Source organism: Musca autumnalis, unplaced genomic scaffold (assembly GCF_047663935.1).
Source record: "Musca autumnalis isolate F117 unplaced genomic scaffold, ASM4766393v1 scaffold_2, whole genome shotgun sequence".
Lineage (NCBI taxonomy): Eukaryota > Metazoa > Arthropoda > Insecta > Diptera > Muscidae > Musca > Musca autumnalis.
This window is the reverse complement of record NW_027411755.1, coordinates 185,613,463-185,639,266: the sequence shown is the minus strand read 5'-3', so window position 1 is coordinate 185,639,266 and position 25,804 is coordinate 185,613,463. Positions and strand designations below refer to the sequence as shown.

The following is a 25,804-nucleotide window of genomic DNA, read 5'->3' as shown; positions in this document are numbered from 1 at the left end:
TCTGTATTAACAGATTACTCGTTTAATGTATAACAAACTCTGTTAATGTATTAACAGACACTGAACATTAATGTATCCAGAGACTCTGTTAATATATCAACAGACTCTTTTAAGGTATTTACAGACTCTATAATTGCATAATGTATTAACGCTTTGTTAATGTTTTAACATACTCCGCTTATGTTTTTACAGATCCTGTTAATGTATTAACTGACGTTGTTAATGTATTAACAACCTCAGCTAATGTATTAGCCGCCCCTGTAAATACATTACTAATCTCTGTTAATGTACAATAGCGCCTCTTCATTATCAATAGTCTGTGTTAATGTATTAACATATTCTAATAATATATTAGCACTCTCTGTTAATGTATGAACCTCTTCCGGTTATATAACGGTCAAAACCCTCTGCTAATGTATGTGTATGTAGTTTATTAACAGACTCTGTTAAATAATTAGAAAACTCTGCTAATGTATTAAGAAACCCTGTTAATCTATTAACTGTCTATGTTTATGTAATAACGACCGCTGTTAATATATTCTAGTAATATATTAGGAACTTCTGTCAATATATATTATTTTAAACCTAACTTCACTCTCAAACCTTTTCTCTCTTTTTCTCTCCAATAGGTTTCCATATGACACCAAAGTTACATCTGATCTTTCCTGAATCGTGTCTGCTGATTGTTGTTGGTGTTGTCATTGGTGTTGTGCTATTCTTTTGTACAGATGTGGCCGTATCACCGCTTACCCCCAATACATTCTTCTTCTATATGCTGCCGCCGATTATATTGGATGCAGGGTATTTTATGCCGAATCGATTATTTTTCGATAACTTGGGTACAATTCTATTGATGGCTGTGGTTGGTACGATTTTCAATATTGCAACAATTGGTAAGTGTGCGAGCAAACTTATTTTTAATTAAAAAATTATCCCTTTAAACAAAAAAAAAAAAAAACAAATAACCCGGGAAACCATTCCAGTACACTTAAATAGCGGAAAGTGGAGAGAGGATGCATTAGAAAACATTTTCAACAATTAAAAAAATAATTGAAATGAATGATGATGACGAAGAACAAAGATGCTATGCCATGGCATGAGAGTGAGGATTACTAAGAATCTATTTTTATTTTCCGCTTGTTTTGGCTTCTTTCTGTAAGGAGGAAATTAATATTTTCCTCCTCTCTCCCTTTCTGCGATAACTAATGTTCTTTGATAATGAATTGAATTTCTTTGTAAATAATTTGACTTTGTCGTTGTTGTTGTTAATGTCTGCTGTTGGTCTTTGGTACAAAGAATTCTTATTGTGTCACCATCACCACCATCATAAGGCCATTAGAATTGAACAGCAGCAGCAGAAAATTGCGCGCCTGCTTCATTGGTGGCGCGTAACCCATATCAATATCCTTTACTATTTGCTCTGGTAAATAGTGAAAAAAAATATTTTCAATTAATTTGACATTTGATCTTAATGAAATTGCTGCCGCTGTTATTCATTGTTTGTTTATAATGACAAGTTTTGAAAAAAAATTTCCGATACAACAATGCCAGAGAGAGTTCCAATTACTAACTGCTTAAATTTAAAACCATCGTTTTTGTTTTGAGAGAATAAATGAATTTGTTTATTGACAATTTTTGTTTTTAGAGATTTGCGGTTCAACAATATCAAATTATTTTGACAATACAATTCATTTGTTTAGTTAATAATATAATTGATTATAATGAGATTTTATTCAACATATCGAATAGCGAGAGAAGGAAATATTGTTGAACAATTATTGGGAATAAACATTGTTGTCAGCATAGCAGAATCAGTTAAAATGTTAACATATACTTTTAAAAGGCTAACAGTGACAGTAACAGTGGTAACAGATATTTCTATAACTTTGGCAGAGACTTCATTACCAACCTCTGTTAATGCATAACCGTCACAGGGCTTTTTAATTTATATACAGTCCTCTGTTAATGTATAACAGTGTCTGTTAATGTATTAACAGCCTCGGTTAATGTTTTAACAGCCTACGTTAATATATTAACATCCTTTGTTAGTCAGAGTCCATAAATATATATTTACATAGCCCGTAAATAAGTTTAAAGTCACTGATAATACATTAACAGCCTCTTTTAATATATTAAAAGCTTTTGTTAATGTATTTGCAACCTCTGTTAATGTATTAACAGTCTCTGTTTATGCTATCCATCTCTATTAACGTATTTACAACCTTTGTTAATGTAATAATAGTTTCTGTTAATGTATTAATTGGCTCTGTTGATGCATTAGTAGCCATTGTTAATGTATTACATCCACTGTTAATTTATTAAGGGGTGCCACCGTGGTGCAATGGTATGCACGCCCGCCTTGCACGCAGAAGGTCAGGGGTTCGATTCCTCGGCCAGGCAACGTCTAACATTTTTCAACGGTGGCAAAATACCCCTCAGTAATGTTGGCGACATTTCCTAAGTATTTCAGCCTTGAAAAACTTCTCACAAGTGGTGTCTTAAGACACGCCGTTCGGACTCGGCGATAAACAGTAGGTCCCATATCATTGAGCTAAATATGAATCGGGGTGCACTCATTGATATGAGAGAAGTCTCCCTTGTCCCGTATGGGATGTTGTGGAACAATGTTATGTTAATTTATTAAGCCACTGTTAATGTATTACAGCCTTTGCTAATATCTCAACTGACTCTGTCAATGTATTAACGGCCTCTGTTAATGTATTAGCAGCCACTGTTAAAGTTTAATTTCTGGCACTGGTAAGATATTTTCTGGCTCTGTTAATGTATTAACAGGTTTTGTTAATTTGTTAAAAGCGTATGTTAATGTATTAACAGCATATGTTAAGGTATTTGGTGGATCTGTGAATGTATTAATAGATTTTGTTTATTAACAGTATCTTTTAATGTGTTAACAGCCTCTGTTAATAGCCTTGTTAATGTATTGACAGCCTCTGTTAATGTATTTCTGGGTCTGGCGATGTATTAACGGATTTTGTTAGATTGTTAGCAGCGTATGTTAATGTATTAACATCCACTGTTAATGTATTAACATCCACTGTTAATGTATTAAGAGACTGTTAATGTATTAGGAACCTCTGATAATGTTTTAACTGGCTCTGTTAGTGTATTACCTACTTCGTTCAATGTATTAACATGCTCTGTTAATGTATTAACACCACTGTTAAAGTAATAACAGCCAGTGTTCATGTAATAATATACTCTGTTAATTTATGAATAGCATCTGTTAATGTTTGACCGCCTCTGTTAATGTATTTTAATCATTTCCAGTCTCTGTTAATGTATTAAAAACCTCTGCTGATTTTTTAATAGCCTAACAGCCTTTGTGAATGTATTCGCATCGTCTGTTCATGCATTAACAGCGTCTGTTAACGAATCTGTTATAATGTATTAACAGCCTCATTTATGTGACGTAGGGGATGGAAGATACCAAGCAACGGTCCTGACCGGTTTTAACATGGCAAAGCCCAGGATTTATCTTGGTCCCTCTTTCATCTCAAGTGGACACTGACCTCCCCGTGGTGTCACCTGGGGAACTGCCTTTAACACCCGTTAAAGGTAGTGAGCTAACATGTGCCGCGCGTTCACCCATAAGAACGTTAAAAACTTGGGTTTGGGCGTCGGGTTAGTAACCCTCCCCTAGAAAAAACAGCCTACTATGAAAAAACGAAAGAAAAGAAAAACAAACCCCTCTAAAGTTGACGAACCCCGCAAACGTTTTAAGGACCATGATCTGCGAATCTGCACCTGGAATGTTCGCCCTCTTTATAGAGAAGGTGCAGTCTTCGCATTGGCAGACGTACTTGAAAAGTACAAGACCGATATTACTGCCATACAGGAAATACGATGGATTGGGAAAGGCGTCACAACAACACCTAAAGGTGACGCACTGTATTATAGCTGCCATGACGTAAAGCATGAGTTTGGCTGCAGATTCGTAGTTAGTCGGAGGCTAAAACATCTGGTATACTGCTTCACCCCAGTGAATGAAAGACTTGCTGCAATTCGAATAAAAGCTAAATTCTTCAACATCAGCTTTATTTGCGCTCATGCTCCCACTGAAGAAAAGGACGAACAGACCAAAGATATATTTTACGAGCGCTTAGAGGAAACATATGACCCTTGCCCTGCCCATGACATTAAAATCATTCTAGGCGATTTTAATGCCAAAATTGGAAAGGAGAATATCTTTGGCCCAACAGTAGGGAAATTCAGTCTCCACAGTGAAACATCTGACAATGGTATGAGGCTGATAGACTTTGCAGCTGCAAAAAACATGGTAGTTAGCAGTACCAGATTTAATCATCTCGATATTCATAAGGGCACCTGGCTGTCTCCAGATCAGAAAACAAGAAACCAAATTGATCATGTTGTGATAGATGGAAGACATTCATCGAGCGTGTTGGATGTACGATCGTTCCGAGGCGCAAACATTGATTCGGACCACTACCTTGTTGCAGCAAAGGTACGCACCCGCTTAAACGTAGCAAACAAAGTACGAGCAGACACAACACGAAAGTTAGACATCGGTAAGCTGCAATCGCAACAGATAGCCACAGCATATTCCACTCAACTAGCCCAATTGCTTAATCAAAGCACTCCTCATCCCGATAACATATCAATGGCAAAGCATTGCCCACTCCATGCAAACAGCCGCAAAATCCATACTTGGATACCAGAGACCTCCACCAAGGAATCCATGGTATGATGAGGAGTGTCGTGCTGCCACCGAAGAGAAAAATGCGGCATATAAGGCTACTTTACAATCCGTAGCAACGCGTAGCGCACGAGAGAGATACAGGGAGAAAAGGAGAGAGGAGAAACGTCTTTTCCGCAGGAAAAAGAGAGAGATGGAAAAGCGGGAGTGTGAAAAAATCGAGATGTACAGGAGCCATAATGAAGTCCGAAAATTCTACCAAAGAGTCAAGCACATCCTCCTGTAGAGACCAGCAAGGTAATTTGGTAACTGATACAGATAGTGTACTCAGGATATGGAAAGAACATTTTTCAAATCTGTTGGTATCCAATAGCAGCGAAGACGACGAAGATACCACAGCCCCAATCCCAGAAGATGGTATTGAATGTATACCGCCCAGCCAAGATGAGGTAAAGACAGCAATAAATAAGGCAGCAGGGGCCGATGGCTTACCAGCCGAGCTGTTCAAAACCGGAGGCGACACGCTGATAAGGTGTATTCATCAGCTAGTTAGCACCATCTGGCAGGAAGAACGAGTACCCGACATTTATGTAATAACAGCCACGGTTAATATATTATTAACCTCTGTTAATGTAATAACAGCCTCTGTTAATGTTTTAACATCTATAATAACAGTCTCTGTTAATGTTTTAACAGACACTGTTAATGTTTTAACAGACACTGTTAATGTATTAACAGACACTGTTAATGTATTAACAGACACTGTTAATGTTTTAACAGACATTGTTAATGTATTAACAGACACTGTTAATGTATTAACAGACACTGTTAACGCATTACCAGAGACTGTTAATGTATAAACGGGCACCGTTTAGTATATTAACAGGCACGGTAAATGTATTAACACGTACTGCTCATGTATTAACATACACTGTTAATGTATTAACAGACACTGTTAATGTATTAACACACAATGTTAATGTATTAACAGACACTTTTAATGTATTAACTATATAATATAGGCTGTTAAATACACTAACAGACGCTGTTAATACATTAACAGAGGCTATTACTACTTAAGAAAGGCTGTTATTAGATAAACGACGCTGTTATTGCATAAACGAGGTTGTTAATGCATGTTAATACATTAACAGAGGAAGATAATACATTCACAAAAGCTTTTAATACATTAACAGAGGGTGAAATACATTAACAGAGGTTTTAAATTCATTAACAGATACTGACAATGATTAACATACATTAAAAGAGACTGTTAAATCATTAACAGAGGCTCTTACTACATTAACAGAGGCTATTAATATATTAACAGAAGCTATTTATAGATTAACTTAGTGTGTTAATACATTACCAGAAGCTGTTAATTCATTACAAGAGGCTGTTAATTCATTAACGGAGGCTGTTAATTCATTAACAGAGGTTGTTAATTCATTAACAGAGGCTGCAAATTCATTAACTTATGATGCTAATACATTAAAAGGGGCTCTTAACAGTGTCTGTTAATACATTAACAGTGTATGTTTATACATTAACAGTGTATGTTAATACATTAACAGTGTATCTTAATACATAACAGTGTATGTTAATACATAACAGTGTCTGTTATTACATTAACAGTGTATGTTAATACATAACAGTGTCTGTTAATACATTAACAGTGTCTGTTAATACATTAACAGTGTCTGTTAATACATTAACAGTGTCTGTTAATACATTAACAGTGTCTGTTAATACATTAACAGTGTCTGATAACACGTTAACAGTGTCTGTTAATACATTAACAGTGTCTGTTAATACATTAACAGTGTCTGTTAATACATTAACAGTGTCTGTTAATACATTAACAGTGTCTGTTAATACATTAACAGTGTCTGTTAATACATTAACAGTGTCTGTTAATACATTAACAGTGTCTGTTAATACATTAACAGTGTCTGTTAATACATTAACAGTGTCTGTTAATACATTAACAGTGTCTGTTAATACATTAACAGTGTCTGTTAATACAGTCACTGTTAATACATTAAAAGTCACTGTTAATACATTAACAGTCACTGTTAATACATTAACAGTCACTGTTAATACATTAACAGTTACTGTTAATACATTAACAGTCACTGTTAATACATTAACAGTTACTGTTAATACATTAACAGTCACTGTTAATACATTAACAGTCACTGTTAATACATTAACAGCCTCTGTTAATGAATTTTAAACCTCTGTTAATGTATTTTCACCCTCTGTTAATTTATCAAAAGCTTTTGTGAATGTATTATCTTCCTCAGTTAATGTATCAACATCCTCGGTTAATGTAATGCAATAACAGCGTCGTTTATCTAATAACAGCCTCTGTTAACATAGCCCCTGTTAATGTATTAACAGCCCCTGTTAACTACTAACTGCCTCTGTTAATGTATTAGCATTCTGCGTTAATTCTGACTTTTTCTTGATAGGTGTTGTCCCTGTTTTCTATAAATATTGTTAATGACAAATTTTCAAAATCATTTCATTCACGAATTCCAAGTGATTAAGTGTTAATTAGCACTCTCGAAATGTTTACTGTTTTGTTTTGCGTGTTTTGGGTTGTTAGATATATAACACAGAATTTCATTCATTCATTGATTTCATTTAGCCATCTGTCGATTAGATTCTACGTTATTGTCATTGCTCCATTAGCGGAGACATTAATTATTTAATTAGATACCATGTTGTTGTTTTTGTTGTATATTTTGTTGTTTTGACCACAACACTTCCCCCACTTTTCTTCATTGCTATACTAATAACATAGTCATGTCTAAAATATGTTATTAACGTAAATTATGATATTGTTATTAATCAAATTTTCCACATACATGCACACACACAATTGCATCCAAGTTTATTGCATTAAGTTTACATAAAAATAAATCTGTTTAATTTTTATATAATTATCACATCTTTATGTGTGAATATTTTGAAGTTAAACACAATAGTCGTCGCTGTGTTATCGTTAATTGTAATCTTGCCGTTGTAGGTGGTGGGTGGGGTTTTTGTTTTTATGACCACACTGTTGTAATCCAACCACACAACCGGCTATTGTTTATGTAGAAATATATATGTATGTATATGTATGACATTTCTATGTATTTTAAAACAATGGCAAGTAAACTCAGAATATACAACAATATATTTAAGATGATGCATTTGATTTGTTCAACCACGTGGACCGGAGAGTGAGTAATGGATTGAAAAGTTTTAAGAATATTTTTCAAATATAAACGATCAGTTGCACAATGTGGTCAATACAGTGTAGTTGTCTTACAGTTGTATTGGTCCGATATATTTCTAGGTTTCTGTTTTCGTATTTGTTCTTCACTTCCATATAATTTTATGTTATTTTCAAAACTTGTTCAAAGAACTTGAAATTTATGATCGTTTACATACACCTTAATGTCGCGATACCAATATTTATATCACGCATTTTGTTCAAAACAACTTTAAAAACTATGACGAGATACACTTGACATTTATTAACAAGATGATGTTGACATTGAATGCCTAACCAATCGAATGATTGATAATATCTTCTAGCATCAAACCTCCTCCTCCGAAAAAATACAACTTGAACAACATACCCCCCCCCCCCCACACGTTCCCCCTTATTACAACAAAATGCACTTCAAAACATTGTTAGAATTGTTATTTGCCAACACTTTACACTGTGACCTTTTCGAAACACGAAAATTTTGTTCTATATTGGAAAAAATAAAGCTCGTGCAAACAATGCCGCCCGCCTTTACGCCAATATTTACTCAATTTTTGTTTGTTTGATTAACGGTGCAAATATTGAACTGTTATGGAATTAGGCCAATAATTCCAAAAATATTGTACAAACATATGAACAAATAAATGAATGAAATTATTTATTATTATTGTTTTTTTTTTTTTTTCAAACGGTAATGACCGACATAATAACAGTCACATTTATTGGTGGTCGACAAAGGTCATATTTATTGCATTTAGAATGGAATTGTTTGTTATAAATGGCTATGAAAGGAAAGGTCTGAATGAAGTAATTTGTTAAATGAAAAACAATTATTGGAAATATTTTTTTTCGATTTTTTGGCTGTAACCCTTGGAGATAACAAAATTATGATATGAAAAACATTTTTTTTTTAATTTCTCGTTGGAGTTGAACTGAATGATCAAAGATTTTTTTACAAATGAAAAAGGAAAGCCGAAGAGATCCCCTTACAATTCCCAAATAATGTTACAGAGGCTGTGAATGCATTAACAGAGGCTGTTAATTCATTAACAGAGGCTGTTAATTCATTAACATTAACAGCGGCTGTTAATACATTAACAGCGGCTGTTAATACATTACCAATTCTTAACAGTTTCAGTTAAAACCTGAACAACTTCTGTTGATACCAGCTTCTGTTGAAACATTAATAGAATCCGTTTAAACATTAACAGCCTCTGTTAATACATTAACCGCCTCTGTTAATACATTAACAGCCTCTGTTAATACATTAACCGCCTCTGTTAATACATTAACAGCCTCTGTTAATACATTAACAGCCTCTGTTAATACATTAACAGCCTCTGTTAATACATTAACAGCCTCTGTCAATACATTAACAGCCTCTCTTAATACATTAACAGCCTCTATTAATACATTAACAGCCTCTGTTAATACATTAACAGCCTCTGTTAATACATTAATAGCCTCTATTAATACATTAACAGCCTCTGTTTATACATTAACAGCCTCTATTAATACATTAACAGCCTCTGTTAATATATTAACAGCCTCTGTTTATACATTAACAGCATCTGTTAATACATTAACAGCCTCTGTTAATACATTAACAGCCTCTGTTAATACATTAACAGCATCTGTTAATACATTCACAGCCTCTGTTAATACATTAACAGCCTCTGTTAATACATTAACAGCCTCTGTTAATACATTAACGGCCTCTGTTAATACATTAACAGCCTCTGTTAATACATTAACAGCCTCTGTTGTTAAATTAACAGCCTCTGTAACTATTAACAGTATCTGTATACATTAACAGCCTCTTTTAATACATTAACAATCTCTGTTAACACATTAACAGCCCCTGTTAATAAATTAACAACCTCTGTGAGTACATTAACAGCCCCTGTTAATATAATATACTCTGTTAATAAATTAAGAGCCTCTGTAACTATTAACAGCATCTGTTAATACATTAACAGCAATCTATTAATACATTAACAGAATCTGTTAATACATTAACAGCCTCTGCTAATACATTAACAGCCTCTACTAATACATTAACAGCCTCTGCTAATACATTAACAGCCTCTGTTAATACTTTAACAGCCCTGTGACTATTAGCAGCATCTGTTAATACATTAACAGCCTCTGTTAATATAATAATAGACTCTTAATAAATGAAGAGCCTGCGTAACTATTAACAGCCTCTGTAATTACATAAACAGCCTCTGTTAATACATTAGCAGCGTCTTCAGTTAATATATTAAAAGCTTCTGTTAAACAACCTCTTGTAACAGTATTTGTTGATACATTGATAGTCTCTGTTAATACATTAACAGTAGGTTAGGTTAGCCTCTGTTAATATAATATACTCTGCTAATAAATTAAGAGCCTATGTAACTATTAACAGCCTCTGTAATTACATTAACAGCCTCTGTTAATACAATAACAGCCTCTGTAATTACATTAACAAAGTCTGTAAATACATTAACAGCATTGGTTAATAAATTAACAACCTCTGTTTATACATTAACAGCCTCTGTTAATACATTAACAGCCTCTGCTAATACATTAACAGCCTCTGCTAATACATTAACAGCCTCTGTAACTATTAACAGTATCTGTTAATACATTAACAGCCTCTGTTAATAAATTAACAGCTTATGTTAATACATTAACAGCCTCTGTTAATACATTAACAGCCTCTGTTGTTAATTTAACAGCCTCTGTATCTATTAACAGTATCTGTTAATACATTAACAGCATCTGTTAATACATTAACAACCTCTGTTAACACATTAACAGCCCCTGTTAGTAAATTAACAACCTCTGTGAATACATTAACAGCCCCTGTTAATAAATTATCAGCCCCTGTTAATAAATTATCAGCCTCTGTTAATATAATAATATACTCTGTTAATAAATTAAGAGCCTCTGTAACTATTAACAGCCTCTGCTGATACATTAACAGCCTCTGTTAATACATTAACAGCCTCTGCTAATACATTAACAGCCTCTGTTAATACATTAACAGCCTCTGTTAATACATTAACAGCCTCCGTTAATACATTAACAGCCTCTGTTAATACATTAACAGCATCTGTTAATACATTCACAGCCTCTGTTAATACATTAACAGCCTCTGTTAATACATTAACAGCCTCTGTTAATACATTAACGGCCTCTGTTAATACATTAACAGCCTCTGTTAATACATTAACAGCCTCTGTTGTTAAATTAACAGCCTCTGTAACTATTAACAGTATCTGTATACATTAACAGCCTCTTTTAATACATTAACAATCTCTGTTAACACATTAACAGCCCCTGTTAATAAATTAACAACCTCTGTGAGTACATTAACAGCCCCTGTTAATATAATATACTCTGTTAATAAATTAAGAGCCTCTGTAACTATTAACAGCATCTGTTAATACATTAACAGCAATCTATTAATACATTAACAGAATCTGTTAATACATTAACAGCCTCTGCTAATACATTAACAGCCTCTACTAATACATTAACAGCCTCTGCTAATACATTAACAGCCTCTGTTAATACTTTAACAGCCCTGTGACTATTAGCAGCATCTGTTAATACATTAACAGCCTCTGTTAATATAATAATAGACTCTTAATAAATGAAGAGCCTGCGTAACTATTAACAGCCTCTGTAATTACATAAACAGCCTCTGTTAATACATTAGCAGCGTCTTCAGTTAATATATTAAAAGCTTCTGTTAAACAACCTCTTGTAACAGTATTTGTTGATACATTGATAGTCTCTGTTAATACATTAACAGTAGGTTAGGTTAGCCTCTGTTAATATAATATACTCTGCTAATAAATTAAGAGCCTATGTAACTATTAACAGCCTCTGTAATTACATTAACAGCCTCTGTTAATACAATAACAGCCTCTGTAATTACATTAACAAAGTCTGTAAATACATTAACAGCATTGGTTAATAAATTAACAACCTCTGTTTATACATTAACAGCCTCTGTTAATACATTAACAGCCTCTGCTAATACATTAACAGCCTCTGCTAATACATTAACAGCCTCTGTAACTATTAACAGTATCTGTTAATACATTAACAGCCTCTGTTAATAAATTAACAGCTTATGTTAATACATTAACAGCCTCTGTTAATACATTAACAGCCTCTGTTGTTAATTTAACAGCCTCTGTATCTATTAACAGTATCTGTTAATACATTAACAGCATCTGTTAATACATTAACAACCTCTGTTAACACATTAACAGCCCCTGTTAGTAAATTAACAACCTCTGTGAATACATTAACAGCCCCTGTTAATAAATTATCAGCCCCTGTTAATAAATTATCAGCCTCTGTTAATATAATAATATACTCTGTTAATAAATTAAGAGCCTCTGTAACTATTAACAGCCTCTGCTGATACATTAACAGCCTCTGTTAATACATTAACAGCCTCTGCTAATACATTAACAGCCTCTGTTAATACATTAACAGCCTCTGTTAATACATTAACAGCCTCCGTTAATACATTAACAGCCTCTGTTAATACATTAACATCCTCTGTTAATACATTAACAGCCTCAGTTAATACATTAACAGCCTCAGTTAATACATTAACAGCCTCTGTTAATACATTAACAGCCTCTGTTAATAAATTAACAGCCTCTGTTAATACATTAACAGCCTCTGTTGTTAAATTAACAGCCTCTGTAACTATTAACAATATCTGTTAACACATTAACAGCCCCTATTAATACATTAACAGCCTCTGTTAATACATTAACAGCCCCTGTTAATAAATTAAGAACCTCTGTTACTACATTAACAGCCTCTGTTAATACATAACAGCCTCTGTTAATACATTAACAGCCTTTGTTAATATAATATACTCTGTTAATAATTTAAGAGCCTCTGTAACTATTAACAGCCTCTGTAATTACATTAACAGCCTCTGTTAATACATTAGCGGCGTCTTCTGTTAATATATTAATAGCTTCTGTTAAGCAACCACTTTTAACAGTATTTGTTGATACATTGATAGTATCTGTTAATACATTAACAGTATCAGTTAATACAATAAATAAATTAATAGCATCTGCTTATACGTACATAAGTAGTCTCTATTAATATATTATTGGCCTTCGTTAGTACTGTAACAGTCTCTGTTAGTGAATCATCATCATGCTCTTTTGAAACATTTCAGCCTCTGATAATAATTTGAAACATTTCAGCCACTGTTAATGCATTCACAGCTTCTGTAAATTATTCATAGCTTCTGTAAATTATTCATAGCTTCTCTTCATATATTAATAGACTATGTTAATACTTTAAGATTTTCCGTTAGCAAAATTAAATGAATTAAAAATATTAACATCCTCTGTTAATAAATCACATAATAGAAGAGTCTTACCTGTGAATACGTGCATCTTCAATCTACCTTCCAGTTTAGTTGAAAATTCCAGTGTTCGTCTCCATATTTAGAAAAAAATCATATTTCCAGACAATAAATGTGTCAATATCATTTTGAAAATGTCATTCAACGCCCATTCACACATTCACTGAAACGTTTATTTTTCATAGAAAAAAAGCAAAAACATTCCAAAATAAAGAAAATATTATTTCTTTTCTATTCAAATCTTCCAATTTGCAATAACAATAACAAAAGTCATTAGCATCTCGACATCATCATCGTCTCCATGCCATGTCATTATTTATTTAGATTGGAAATCAATGCGTTTATGAAGACGTCCCATGGTCTGTCTGGGACACACCGCCTTGTGGCACAAATATTGTCATTGATTTTTGCAATGAGAATAAATGTATGACGCTTTATGGTGGATATAGATTTCAATTGATGCCCTACAACACGCATGTGGGAGGACAACAGTTTCTAGTAACTATAAGGTGGTCTATGTGAATTAATTATGAAAGAGGCTTCTTTTCTCTACGCAATATAATTATTATTATTACTTTTTTTTCAAAAATGTTAAGAAAAAATGCATTAAAATTTAAAATTCGATAAAAATAAACTTTTAAATCTGTATGGATAAATTAAAAATAGTTCATTTATTAATTCAGTTATCAAATTAGCCCCAATATAATAATAAAACGGTCTACAATCAACGATCTACAATGTTAATAGTTTACAACTGTGTATTTTTCAATTTTTCACAACATTATCATAATCTGAATCCAACTTAGTTGTATGTAGGGTATAGAAATAAACAATTTCACACCTGAATAATTCGGTTTTCGAAATAAAACGACTTCTTCAACGATTTCTATTGTATGTCATTATTTATGGGGACATGATCTTGAATGTGATAATGAAAAAAATATATAAAATAGATATCAATGAAAGAACGGAATTATGGCATATCAAAATGAAATTGAATTGAAATAGTACTGCAGTGGGCTGTCAATATCAATCACGCTTTATTTAGTCACCATTAGAATGTTTCTACGAGAAAACTAAGATGTCACGCTCTTTAAAATGGTTCAATAACCACAAATTGCTGGAATAAATCATGTTCTGTAAATTAATTAAATATATATATATCAGTTGAATTTATTTATTCATTATATTGGATATAGTTTCAATTTGCAAAAACAAAATTAAAAGAAAAAAAAAACTGTTTATATTATGCCAACAGGTGAGCTCTTAAACACTTTAAATCCTTTGACATTTTAAAACTAAATAAAAGACGTCATATATTCTTGTTATCTTCAATGTGACAAGTTTTTTTTTTTTTGTCCGACGTCATAACACTTTTATGTTATCTTCTCAATCCCACCCCTAACTATCCTTACTACATATCATTAGAAATATACTTTTTTATCATTTGTCAAAATCACTCTTCTTAGCGGGTTGTTGTTGCATGATATTGACATACTTCGATTGCCATTGCTGTTATATCTTCATCTTCGTCAATTGTTATGATACCACTAATCCGTCCATGGAATGTGACAGATATGTATGAAAATATGAAAGGAGGTTGGTGGGTGGACGAGGAATGAAAATGACTTTTATACGGCTTAGGTAATGTGGGACATAGCAAAGCTGCAAGTCTTCACGGATAACATGAATATATTAACATGACGACAAATGTATTAACAGAGGCTATTGATGTGATGACAAAGTTATGATGCAGCTGTTAAAGTGTTGACTGAGATTGTTAGTATATAATAAAGGCTGTCGATATATTAACAGAGGCTGTTAATGCATTGACAGATGCTGTTAATATATTAACAGAGGCTGTTAGTGTATTAACAGAAGCCCTTAATGCAATAACATAGACTGCTAATCCATACATAAGGGTAGCTGTTATTGTTTAAACAGGCTATAAATTTATTAGTAGAGGCTGTTAATGTATTAAAAGAGACTTTTAATAAATTAACACAGCCTCTGTTAATTTGCTGCTAATACATTAACAGACACAGTTAACGTATTAAATGAAACTGTTAATAAATTAACAGGGGCTGTTAATGGTGCTACTACATTAACAAAGACTGTTAATGTATTAAATAAAAGAGACTGTTAATAAATTAACAGAGGATGTTAATGCTGTTAATACATTAACAGAGACTGTTAATGTATGAAAAGAGACTGTCAATAAATTAACAGAGGCTGTTAATGCTGCTAATACATTAACAGAGACTGTTAATGCTGCTAATACATTAACAAAGACTGTTAATGTATGAACAGAGGCTGTTAACGCTGCTAATATATTAACAGAGACTGTTAATGAATTAATAGAGGCGGTTAATAAATTAACAGATGCTGTTAATGCTGCTAATACATTGACAGAGACTGTTAATGTATGTAAAGAGACTGTTTATAAATTAACAGAAACTGTTTACGCTGCTAATACATTAACAAAGACTGTTAATGTATTAACAGAGGCTGTTAATGCTGCTAATATATTAACAGAGACTGCTAATGAATTAATTGAGGCGGTTAATAAATTAACAGAGGCTGGTAATGCTACTAATACATTAACAGAGACTGTTAATGTATTAAAAGAGACTGTTAATAAATTAACAGAGGATGTTAATGCTGCTAATATATTAACAGAGACTGTTAATGTATTAAAAGAGACTGTTAAGAAATTAACAGAGGCTGCTAATGCTGCTAATACAGTATCAAAAACTGTTAATGTATTAAAAGAGACTGTTAATAAATTAACAGAGGATGTTAATGCTGCTAATATATTAACAGAGACTGTTAATGTATTAAAAGAGACTGTTAAGAAATTAACAGAGGCTGCTAATGTTGCTAATACATGTCTCTGTTAATGTATTAGCAACATTAGCAGCCTCTGTTAATTTCTTAACAGTCTCTTTTAATACATTAACAGTCTCTGTTAATATATTAGCAGCATTAACATCCTCTGTTAATTTATTAACAGTCTGTTAATAAATTAACAGGGGCTGTTAATGCTGTTAATACATTAACGGAGACTGTTAATGTATCAAAAGAGACTGTTAATAAATTACAAATGCTGTTGATGCTGTTAATACATTAACAGAGACTGTTAATGTATTAAAAGATACTGCTAATAAATTAACAGAGGCAGTCTGTTAACAGAGACTTTTAATGTATTAAAAAAGAATGTTAATAAATTAGCAGAGGCTGTTGATGCTGCTAATACATTTACAGAGACTGTTAATGTATTAAAGGAGACTGTTAATAAATAATAATAATACATTAACAGAGACTGTTAATTTATTAAAAGAGACTGTTAATAAATTAACAGAGACTGTGTATGCTGCTAATACATTAACAAAGACTGCTAATGTATTGAAAGACACTGTTAATAAATTAACAGAGACTGTTAATGCTGCTAATACATTAACAGAGACTGTTAATGTATTAAAAGAGACTGTTAATAAATTAATAGAGGCTGTAAATGCTGCTAATACATTAACAGAGACTGTTAATAAATTAACAGAGACTGTTAATAAATTAACAGAGGCTGCTACTGCTGCTAATACATTAACAGAGACTGTTAATGTATTAAAAGAGACTGTTAAGAAATTAACGGATAGCTGATGGCCTATGCTGCTAATGCTATTCTCCCAATTTATCTTATATTAAATATAAGATAAATTCTATAAATAAATAAATAAATAAATAAATAAATAAATAATAAATTAACGGAGGCTGTTAATGCTGCTAATACATTAACAGAGACTGTTAATGTATTAAAAGAGACTGTTAATAAATTAACAGAGGCTATTAATGCTGCTAATACATTAACAGAGACTGTTAATGTATCAAAAGAGTCTGTTAATAAATTAACAAATGCTGTTGATGCTGTTAATACATTAACAGAGACTGTTAATAAATTAACAGAGGCTGCTACTGCTGCTAATACATTAACAGAGACTGTTAATGTATTAAAAGAGACTGTTAAGAAATTAACGGATGCTGTTAATGCTGCTAATACATTAACAGAGACTGTTAATGTATTAAAAGAGACTGTTAATAAATTAACGGAGGCTGTTAATGCTGCTAATACATTAACAGAGACTGTTAATGTATTAAAAGAGACCGTTAATAAATTAACAGAGACTGTGTATGCTGCTAATACATTAACAAAGACTGCTAATGTATTGAAAGACACTGTTAATAAATTAACAGAGGCTGTTAATGCTGCTAATACATTAACAGAAACTGTTAATGTATTAAAAGAGACTGTTAATATATTAACAGAGGCTGTAAATGCTCCTAATACATTAACAGAGACTGTTAATAAATTAACAGAGGCTGCTACTGCTGCTAATACATTAACAGAGACTGGTAATGTATTAAAAGAGACTGTTAATAAATTAACGGAGGCTGTTAATGCTGCTAATACATTAACAGAGACTGTTAATGTATTAAAAGAGACTGTTAATAAATTAACAGAGGCTGTTAATGCTGCTAATACATTAACAGAGACTGTTAATGTATTAAAATAGACTGTTAATAAATAAACGGAGGCTGTTAATGCTACTAATACATTAACAGAGACTGTTAATGTATAAAATGAGACTGTTAATAAATTAACGGAGGCTGTTAATGCTGCTAATACATTAACAGAGACTGTTTTTGTATTAAAAGAGACTGTTAATAAATTAACAGAGGCTGTTAATGCTGCTAATACATTAACAGATACTGTTAATGAATTAATAGAGGCTGTTAATATCCCAGCAAAATAAATTGGAAGTAGTGCAATGTAGACTACTTCTTTCACGGCATGTTTTTATGCAGTTCAAACGGAGTCGTGAAAAAGGCACTCCATTCCTCACATTTTAACCGCATTTGGATGCAATCCAAAGAATCACATCCATTTGTCCATTTTAACAACATCCGGAGGCAGTTCAACGGAGTCGTGAAAAAGGCACTCCAATTCCTCACAATTTAACAGCATCCGGATGCAGTGCAAACGGAGTCCTGAAAAAGGCACTCCATTCACTACATTTTATTAGCAGTTGTTAGAGATCCCTACATGTACATAAATCAGTTTGTACATCTCTACATTTCCAAAAAGAGATAATCGTGTTAACATTTCCAAACATTTGTTAATTCAAACTAAATAATATTTAATTTGTGAACATTTTTCCGGTAACTCACGAGAAGAAAATTTCCCAATGGAGTGCTGTTGGAGTACATGACGAAATCTTAACTAGTGATTTAGCAGATGAAGCAAAAGCAATTTAGCTTGGATTTAATGAAGAGCGGAGGAAACACACATGTTTGCGATTGAATTCAATAGAGAATTTTCATAATTTGTGTGAATTTACGTAATAAAGTTATTAATATGTTTGTTTTACACAAATAATAAATGCATTTGATTTTGTTATTCAAAACACGTGCTCTGGACTGCCTCCTATTCTACCCCAAAGGGTCAGTTAAAATGCAATGCCAAAGGGTCAGTTAAAATGCAGTGCCAAAGGTTCAGTTAAAATGCAATGCCAAAGGGTCAGTTAAAATGCAGTGCAATGGAGTGCCTCTTTCAGTAGTCACGCTCTTGTAAAAATCATGAGTGAAAATGCATAATTTGATGCACTTCCAGATCACTTGTACATATCATTTAACTGCCTCTTTGGAGGCAAACTTTTTGCTGGGATGTTAAAAGCGACCGTTTAAGTATTAACAGAGGCTGTTAATGTATTACTAGAAACCCTTAATGTATTTACAGAGTATGTTAATATATTAAGAGATTCTGTCTATATATTAATAGAGACTGTTAATCTGTTAATAGAACTGCTAATATATTAACAGACACTGTATTGGTAGAGACTGTTATTGTATTAAGAGAAACTGTTAATGTTTCAACAGGACTGTTAATGTTTAAACAGGCACTGTTAATGTGTTAACAGAAGGCGTTAATGTATTAACAGAGGCTGTTAATGTATTAACAGAGGCTGTTAATGTATTAACAGAGGCTGTTAATGTATTAACAGAGGCTGTTAATGTATTAAAAGACGAAGTAAACAGACGCTGTTAATGTATTAACAGATACTAATAATGTATTAACAAATACTGTTAATGTGTTAACAAATACTGTTAATGTATTAACAGATACTGTTAATATATTAACAGTAACAGAGAGGTTATGTATTAACAGACACTGTTAAAATATTAACATAAGTCCTTAATGTTATTACGACAACTGTATGTATATTAACTGAGACTGCTAATGTATTTACAGAAACTGTTAATGTTTTAACAGAAGCTGTTAAGGTTTTAACAAAGGCGGTTAATATATTAACGAAGTTTGAAATATTACAACAGATACTATTAGTATAAACAGAGGATGTCAATGTATAACAGAGGTTGTTAATGTAGTACATCTCCCCATAGAGGACATGGCTACTTCTTCTGTTAAGATACCAGTTAGGTTATTGACGAACATGTCATTTTGCTATGCTTCAGAAATGAAAAATGAATTCTTAATAATTCTTCGAATTGTTCCCCATCATTAAGATTCTCATAAATAAATATATGTATTTCTATATCTAAGAAACTTATTATCCTGACATTTAGAATATTTACATACAAATACATTTGGTTGCCGTGAAACCCAAGAAGTTTATGACGCAAATCATCAAACCGAAGTGTCATTGGCCGCAATATAATTAACTACTATATTGTTGCCATCACTTTTTTATACCGTTTCTATTGACAATTTCATTAACAGTAAATAATTCTCTTTTCTCTCTCTCTCTCCCTTTCTTGTCTTCTTCTCTATATAGGTGGTTCACTGTGGGCTTGTGGTTTAACTGGCATTTTTGGTGGTCCTGAAGATACACCCCGTTTCTTGGATATTTTCATATTTGCCTCTTTAATCTCGGCTGTGGATCCTGTTGCTGTATTGGCCGTATTCGAAGAAATCCATGTCAATGAAATTCTTTATATTGTCGTATTTGGTGAATCGCTACTCAATGATGCTGTGACGGTAAGTAATTGGCGGCTGATGCTGCTGTTGTTGTCATTATTGTTGTTACGCATTGTGTGCGTGTCTGGATTTAATAGTTTATTGAGTATTTTTACGAGTGGCATACGAATTGTGATTTGAATTACCATGAGTCAATCTCCATATCGTTTTATGTCATCTTTAGGATTGGTATATTGATGCTTTAGTGCTGCTGCTGCTTTAGTGATGCTTTAGGCTTGACAATTGAAGAATGAGGTTATGGTTATGAGAAATGTTGGCATTTAGAGGATACTTTAAAAGGACATATGCGATATAAATTTCGGCAGATAATGACAAATGACATTTTCACATTAATGAAAGTTTGTAAATAGTTGCAATGTGGTTGCCGTATTATAAGATACTGTTAATGTGTTTCATCCGGGACACATATTAACAATAAGAAGTTGTGTAATAAATATTATTAGAACCACGTCAAATAAATTATTAACTGATATATTATAGATAACATAATGCATGTGAATTATATTAAAAGGGTATTATTAAAAACAATCACAACCGATTTTGTTCACATATCAAAAAAAGAATGCTAATATGTTAACAGAATTTAGCATCTGATATATCAAAATGGTTTGCATGTAATATTATTATATATTATTAACAAGTATTGTCAACATGTTAATAGAATCTGCGAAAAGTGTAACAGCCACTGTTATAAAAAATCTTTTGACTTTATTAAATCAAAATTATTACTTAAATATTAAGGAACTACCCCTTGACATTTCCTAAGCTTTATTCCCCTCCTGCACATACAATATTGTGTCCGTGCGTGTGACATATTAACATGCAACCAAGCATTTAGAAAAAATGTCAACTAACCTTGAAATGAAATTCTTAACTCACAAAAACAACAGCACTGAATGCTCATTTCAAAATATGTACGTAGACATAAAGTGGATTCTTGACACGAAAATGTGAAACGGAGATGTTCATCATCAGATATGCGTAAAGTGGACAGAAAAACACAACCGAATAACCAAACATGCACACACACACACAATAAAAACATCAGTAGCATTATTGCTGGGAGGGCGGCGTTTATAACATCTACCTGTAATGTCAAATTGCCATAAGAGCTCCGAACACGTGCAAAACTACTAAAATGTGAAAATGTCATTACGAAAAAAGAAAGAAATCGTGGCCATCATTCTATGTCATCTACACTTGACAAGCAAACACTGTTGGTACTCCAATTCACTTTAAACGAAATCAATTGCAATTTAAGAATTTTCTTAACAGATGCATTGGAAACAATAAAAAGATTGTAGTTATGTTAGCAGAAAGCATAGAAAATTTAAGTGAATATCCAGAGATACTATAAACTATAACGGAGGTGATTATTGCAATTACAGAGACTGTCCATACATAACAGAGGCTGTTAAAAATTAAAACTTGTTGTTAATATATTAAGAGTGGCTTTTAATAAATTAACAGTGGTTGTTAATAAATTAGAAGTAGCTGCTAATACATTAACAGAGACTGTTATGCTATAACAGAGACTATTAAACGTTAACAGCGGCTGTTAATACATTAACGGTAGCTGTTAATATATTAGCAGTGACTGTTAATACATTAACAGTGGCTATTAATACATTAACAGTGACTGTTAATACATTAACTGTGGCTGTTAATACATTAAGTTAACAGTTGCTGTTAATAAATTAACAGTAGCTGTTAATACATTAACAGTAGCTGTTAATAAATTAACAGTAGCTGTTAATACATTAACAACAGCTGTTAATACATTAACAACAGCTGCTAATACATTAACAGTAGCTGGTAATACATTAACAGTAGTTGTTAATACATTTACAGTAGCTGGTAATACATTAACAGTATCTGGTAATACATTAACAGTAGCTGTTAATACATTAACAGTTGCTGTTAATAAATTAACAGTAGCTGTTAATAAATTAACAGTAGCTGTTAATACATTAACAGTAGCTGGTAATACATTAACAGTAGCTGTTAATACATTAACAGTTGCAGTTAATACATTAACAGTTTCTGTTAATACATTAACAGTTACTGTAAATGTATTAACAGACATTTACAGTAGCTGTTAATACATTAACAGTAGCTGTTAATACATTAACAGTAGCTGCTAATACATTAACAGTAGCTGTTAATACATTAACAGTAGCTGTTAATACATTAACAGTAGCTGTTAATACATTAACAGTAGATGGTAATAAATTAACAGTAGCTGTTAATACATTAACAGTAGCTGTTAATAAATTAACAGTAGCTGTTAATACATTAACAGTAGCTGTTAATACATTAACAGTTGCTGTTAATAAATTAACAGTAGCTGTTAATACATTAACAGTAGCTGTTAATACATTAACAGTTGCTGTTAATAAATTAACAGTAGCTGTTAATACATAAACAGTAGCTGTTAATACATTAACAGTAGCTGTTAATACATTAACAGTACCTGTTAATAGGTTAACAGTAGCTGCTAATATATTAACAGTAACTGTTATACATTAACAGTAGCTGTTAATACATTAACAGTTGCTGTTAATAAATTAACAGTAGCTGTTAATACATTAACAGTAGCTGGTTAGCTGGTAATAAATTAACAGTAGCTGTTAATACATTAACAACAGCTGTTAATACATTAACAACAGCTGCTAATACATTAACAGTAGCTGGTAATACATTAACAGTATCTGGTAATACCTTAACAGTAGCTGGTAATACATTAACAGTAGTTGTTAATACATTTACAGTAGCTGGTAATACATTAACAGTAGCTGGTAATACATTAACAGTAGCTGGTAATACATTAACAGTAGTTGTTAATACATTTACAGTAGCTGGTAATACATTAACAGTAGCTGTTAATACATTAACAGTAGCTGTTAATACATTAACAGTAGCTGTTAATACATTAACAGTTGCAGTTAATACATTAACAGTTTCTGTTAATACATTAACAGTAGCTGTTAATACATTAACAGTAGCTGTTAATACATTAACAGTAGCTGTTAATACATTAACAGTAGCTGTTAATACATTAACAGTAGCTGTTAATACATTAACAGTAGCTGTTAATACGTTAACAGTAGCTGTTAATACATTAACAGTAGCTGTTAATACATCAACAGTAGCTGTTAATACATCAACAGTAGATGTTAATATGTTAACAGTAGTTGTTAATACATTAACAGTAGCTGTTAATACATTAACATTAGCTGTTAATACATTAACAGTAGCTGTTAATACATTAACAGAAGCTGTTAATACATTAACAGTAGCTGCTAATACGACAACAGTAGCTGTTAATACATTAACAGTAGTTGTTAATACATTTACAGTAGCTGTTAATACATTAACAGTGGCTGTTAATACATTAAAGTAGCTGTTAATACATTAACAGTAGCTGTTAATACCTTAACAGTAACTGTTAATACATTAACAGTAGCTGTAAATACCTTAAGTGTAGCTGCTAATACATTAAGTTAACAGTGTCCGGTAATAAATTAACAGTAGCTGTTTATAAATTAACAGTAGCTGTTAATACACTAACAGTAGCTGTTAATACATTAACGGTAGCTGTTAATACATTAACAGTAGCTGTTAATACATTAACAGTAGTTGTTAATACATTAACAGTAGCCGTCAATACATTAACAGTAGCTGTTGATACATTAACAGTAGCTGTTAGTACATTAACAGTAGCTGTTAATACATTAACAGTAGCTGTTAATACATTAACAGTAGCTGTTAAAACATTAACAGTAGCCGTTAATACATTAACAGTAGCCGTCAATACATTAACAGTAGCTGTTAATACATTAACAGTAGCTGTTGATACATTAACAGTAGCCGTTAATACATTAACATTAGCTGTTAATACATTAACATTAGCTGTTAATACATTAACATTAGCTGTTAATACATTAACAGTAGCTGTTAATACATTAACAGTAGCTGTTAATACATTAACAGTATCTGTTAATACATTAACAGTAGCTGTTGATACATTAACAGTAGCTGTTAATACATTAAACTGTATCTTTTAATACATTAACAGTATCTGTTAATACATTAACAGTATCTGTTAATACATTAACAGTAGCTGTTAATACGTTAACAGTAGCTGTTAATACATTAACAGTAGCTGTTAATACATTAACAGTAGCTGTTAATACATTGACAGTAGCTGTTAATACACTAACAGTAGCTGTTCATACATTCACAGTAGCTGTTAATACATTAACATTAGCTGTTAATACACAAACAGTAGCTGTTAATACATGAACAGTACCTGTTTATACATTAACAGTAGCTGTTAATACATTTTCAGTAGCTGTTAATACATTAACAGTAGCCGTTCTACATTAACAGTAGCTGTTAATACATTAACAGTAGATGTTAATACATTAACAGAAGCTGTTAATACATTAACCGCAGCTGTTAATACATTAACTGTAGCTAGTAATACATTAACACTAGCTGTTAATACAATAACATTAGCTGTTAATACATCAACAGTGACTGTTAATACATTAATAATGTCTGTTACTACTTGAACAGCTGTTAATACAATAACAGAGGCTGTTAAAACATTAACAGTGGCTGTTAATACGTTAATACATTAATAGTGGCTATTAATAAATTAACAATGGCTGTTAAGGCACTAACAGTGTTTGTTAAAACATTAACATTGTCTGTTAATACGCTAATGTAACAGCCCCTGATAATATATAAACAGCGTATGATAATGCAGTAACAGCGTCTGTTAATACATTAACAGTGGCTATTAAGACATTAACAGTGGCTGTTAAGACATTAACAGTGGCTGTTTACACGTTAATAGTGGCTGTTAATACATTAATAATCACTGTTAATACATTAGCAGTCAGTGTTAAATCATTAACAGTGTCTCTTAATATACTAACAGTGCATGTTAATACTTTAAAAGTTTAGGTTAATGCACTAACAACATCTGTTAATATTTAACAGTCTCGGCGAATACATTAAAATTTTATACATTAACAGGGTAGGTTAATACATTAACAGTATCTGTTTATATATCAGCAGTGTCTGTTTATATATTAACAGCGTATGTTAAAATATTAACAGTATCAGTTAAAACTCTTAACAATGAATTTTGTAATATTTTTTTCCTGTTCACAGTAATTTAACATTTCCTGCAACTTAACTTTTTTAACATTTATTACATTTCTCTCCCTCATTGCATTTAGGTTGTAATGTATCACATGATGGAAGTTTACAATCACATTGGTATTTCCGAAATAATTGCCCAAGATGTGGTTAATGGTGTGGGTTCGTTCTTTGTTGTGGCCGTTGGTGGCACTGTTATAGGTAAGTGATAATATCTTTATTTAACTTTCCTATAAGATT

At 32.0% G+C, this 25,804-nt stretch overlaps 1 protein-coding gene across 50 annotated transcripts in view; it reads left to right on the top strand.

The window, feature by feature from the left end:
* Nhe2 (Na[+]/H[+] hydrogen exchanger 2) overlaps window positions 1-25,804 on the top strand; it is a 323,901-nt gene that overhangs the window by 198,904 nt on the left and 99,193 nt on the right. For all 50 annotated transcript variants that reach the window (XM_073970324.1, XM_073970332.1, XM_073970334.1 and 47 more), the window contains 3 exons: window positions 630-893; window positions 20,190-20,392; window positions 25,645-25,765. In XM_073970324.1, coding sequence (XP_073826425.1) covers window positions 630-893; window positions 20,190-20,392; window positions 25,645-25,765 — 588 coding nt within the window. The remainder of the gene's footprint in view (window positions 1-629; window positions 894-20,189; window positions 20,393-25,644; window positions 25,766-25,804) is intronic.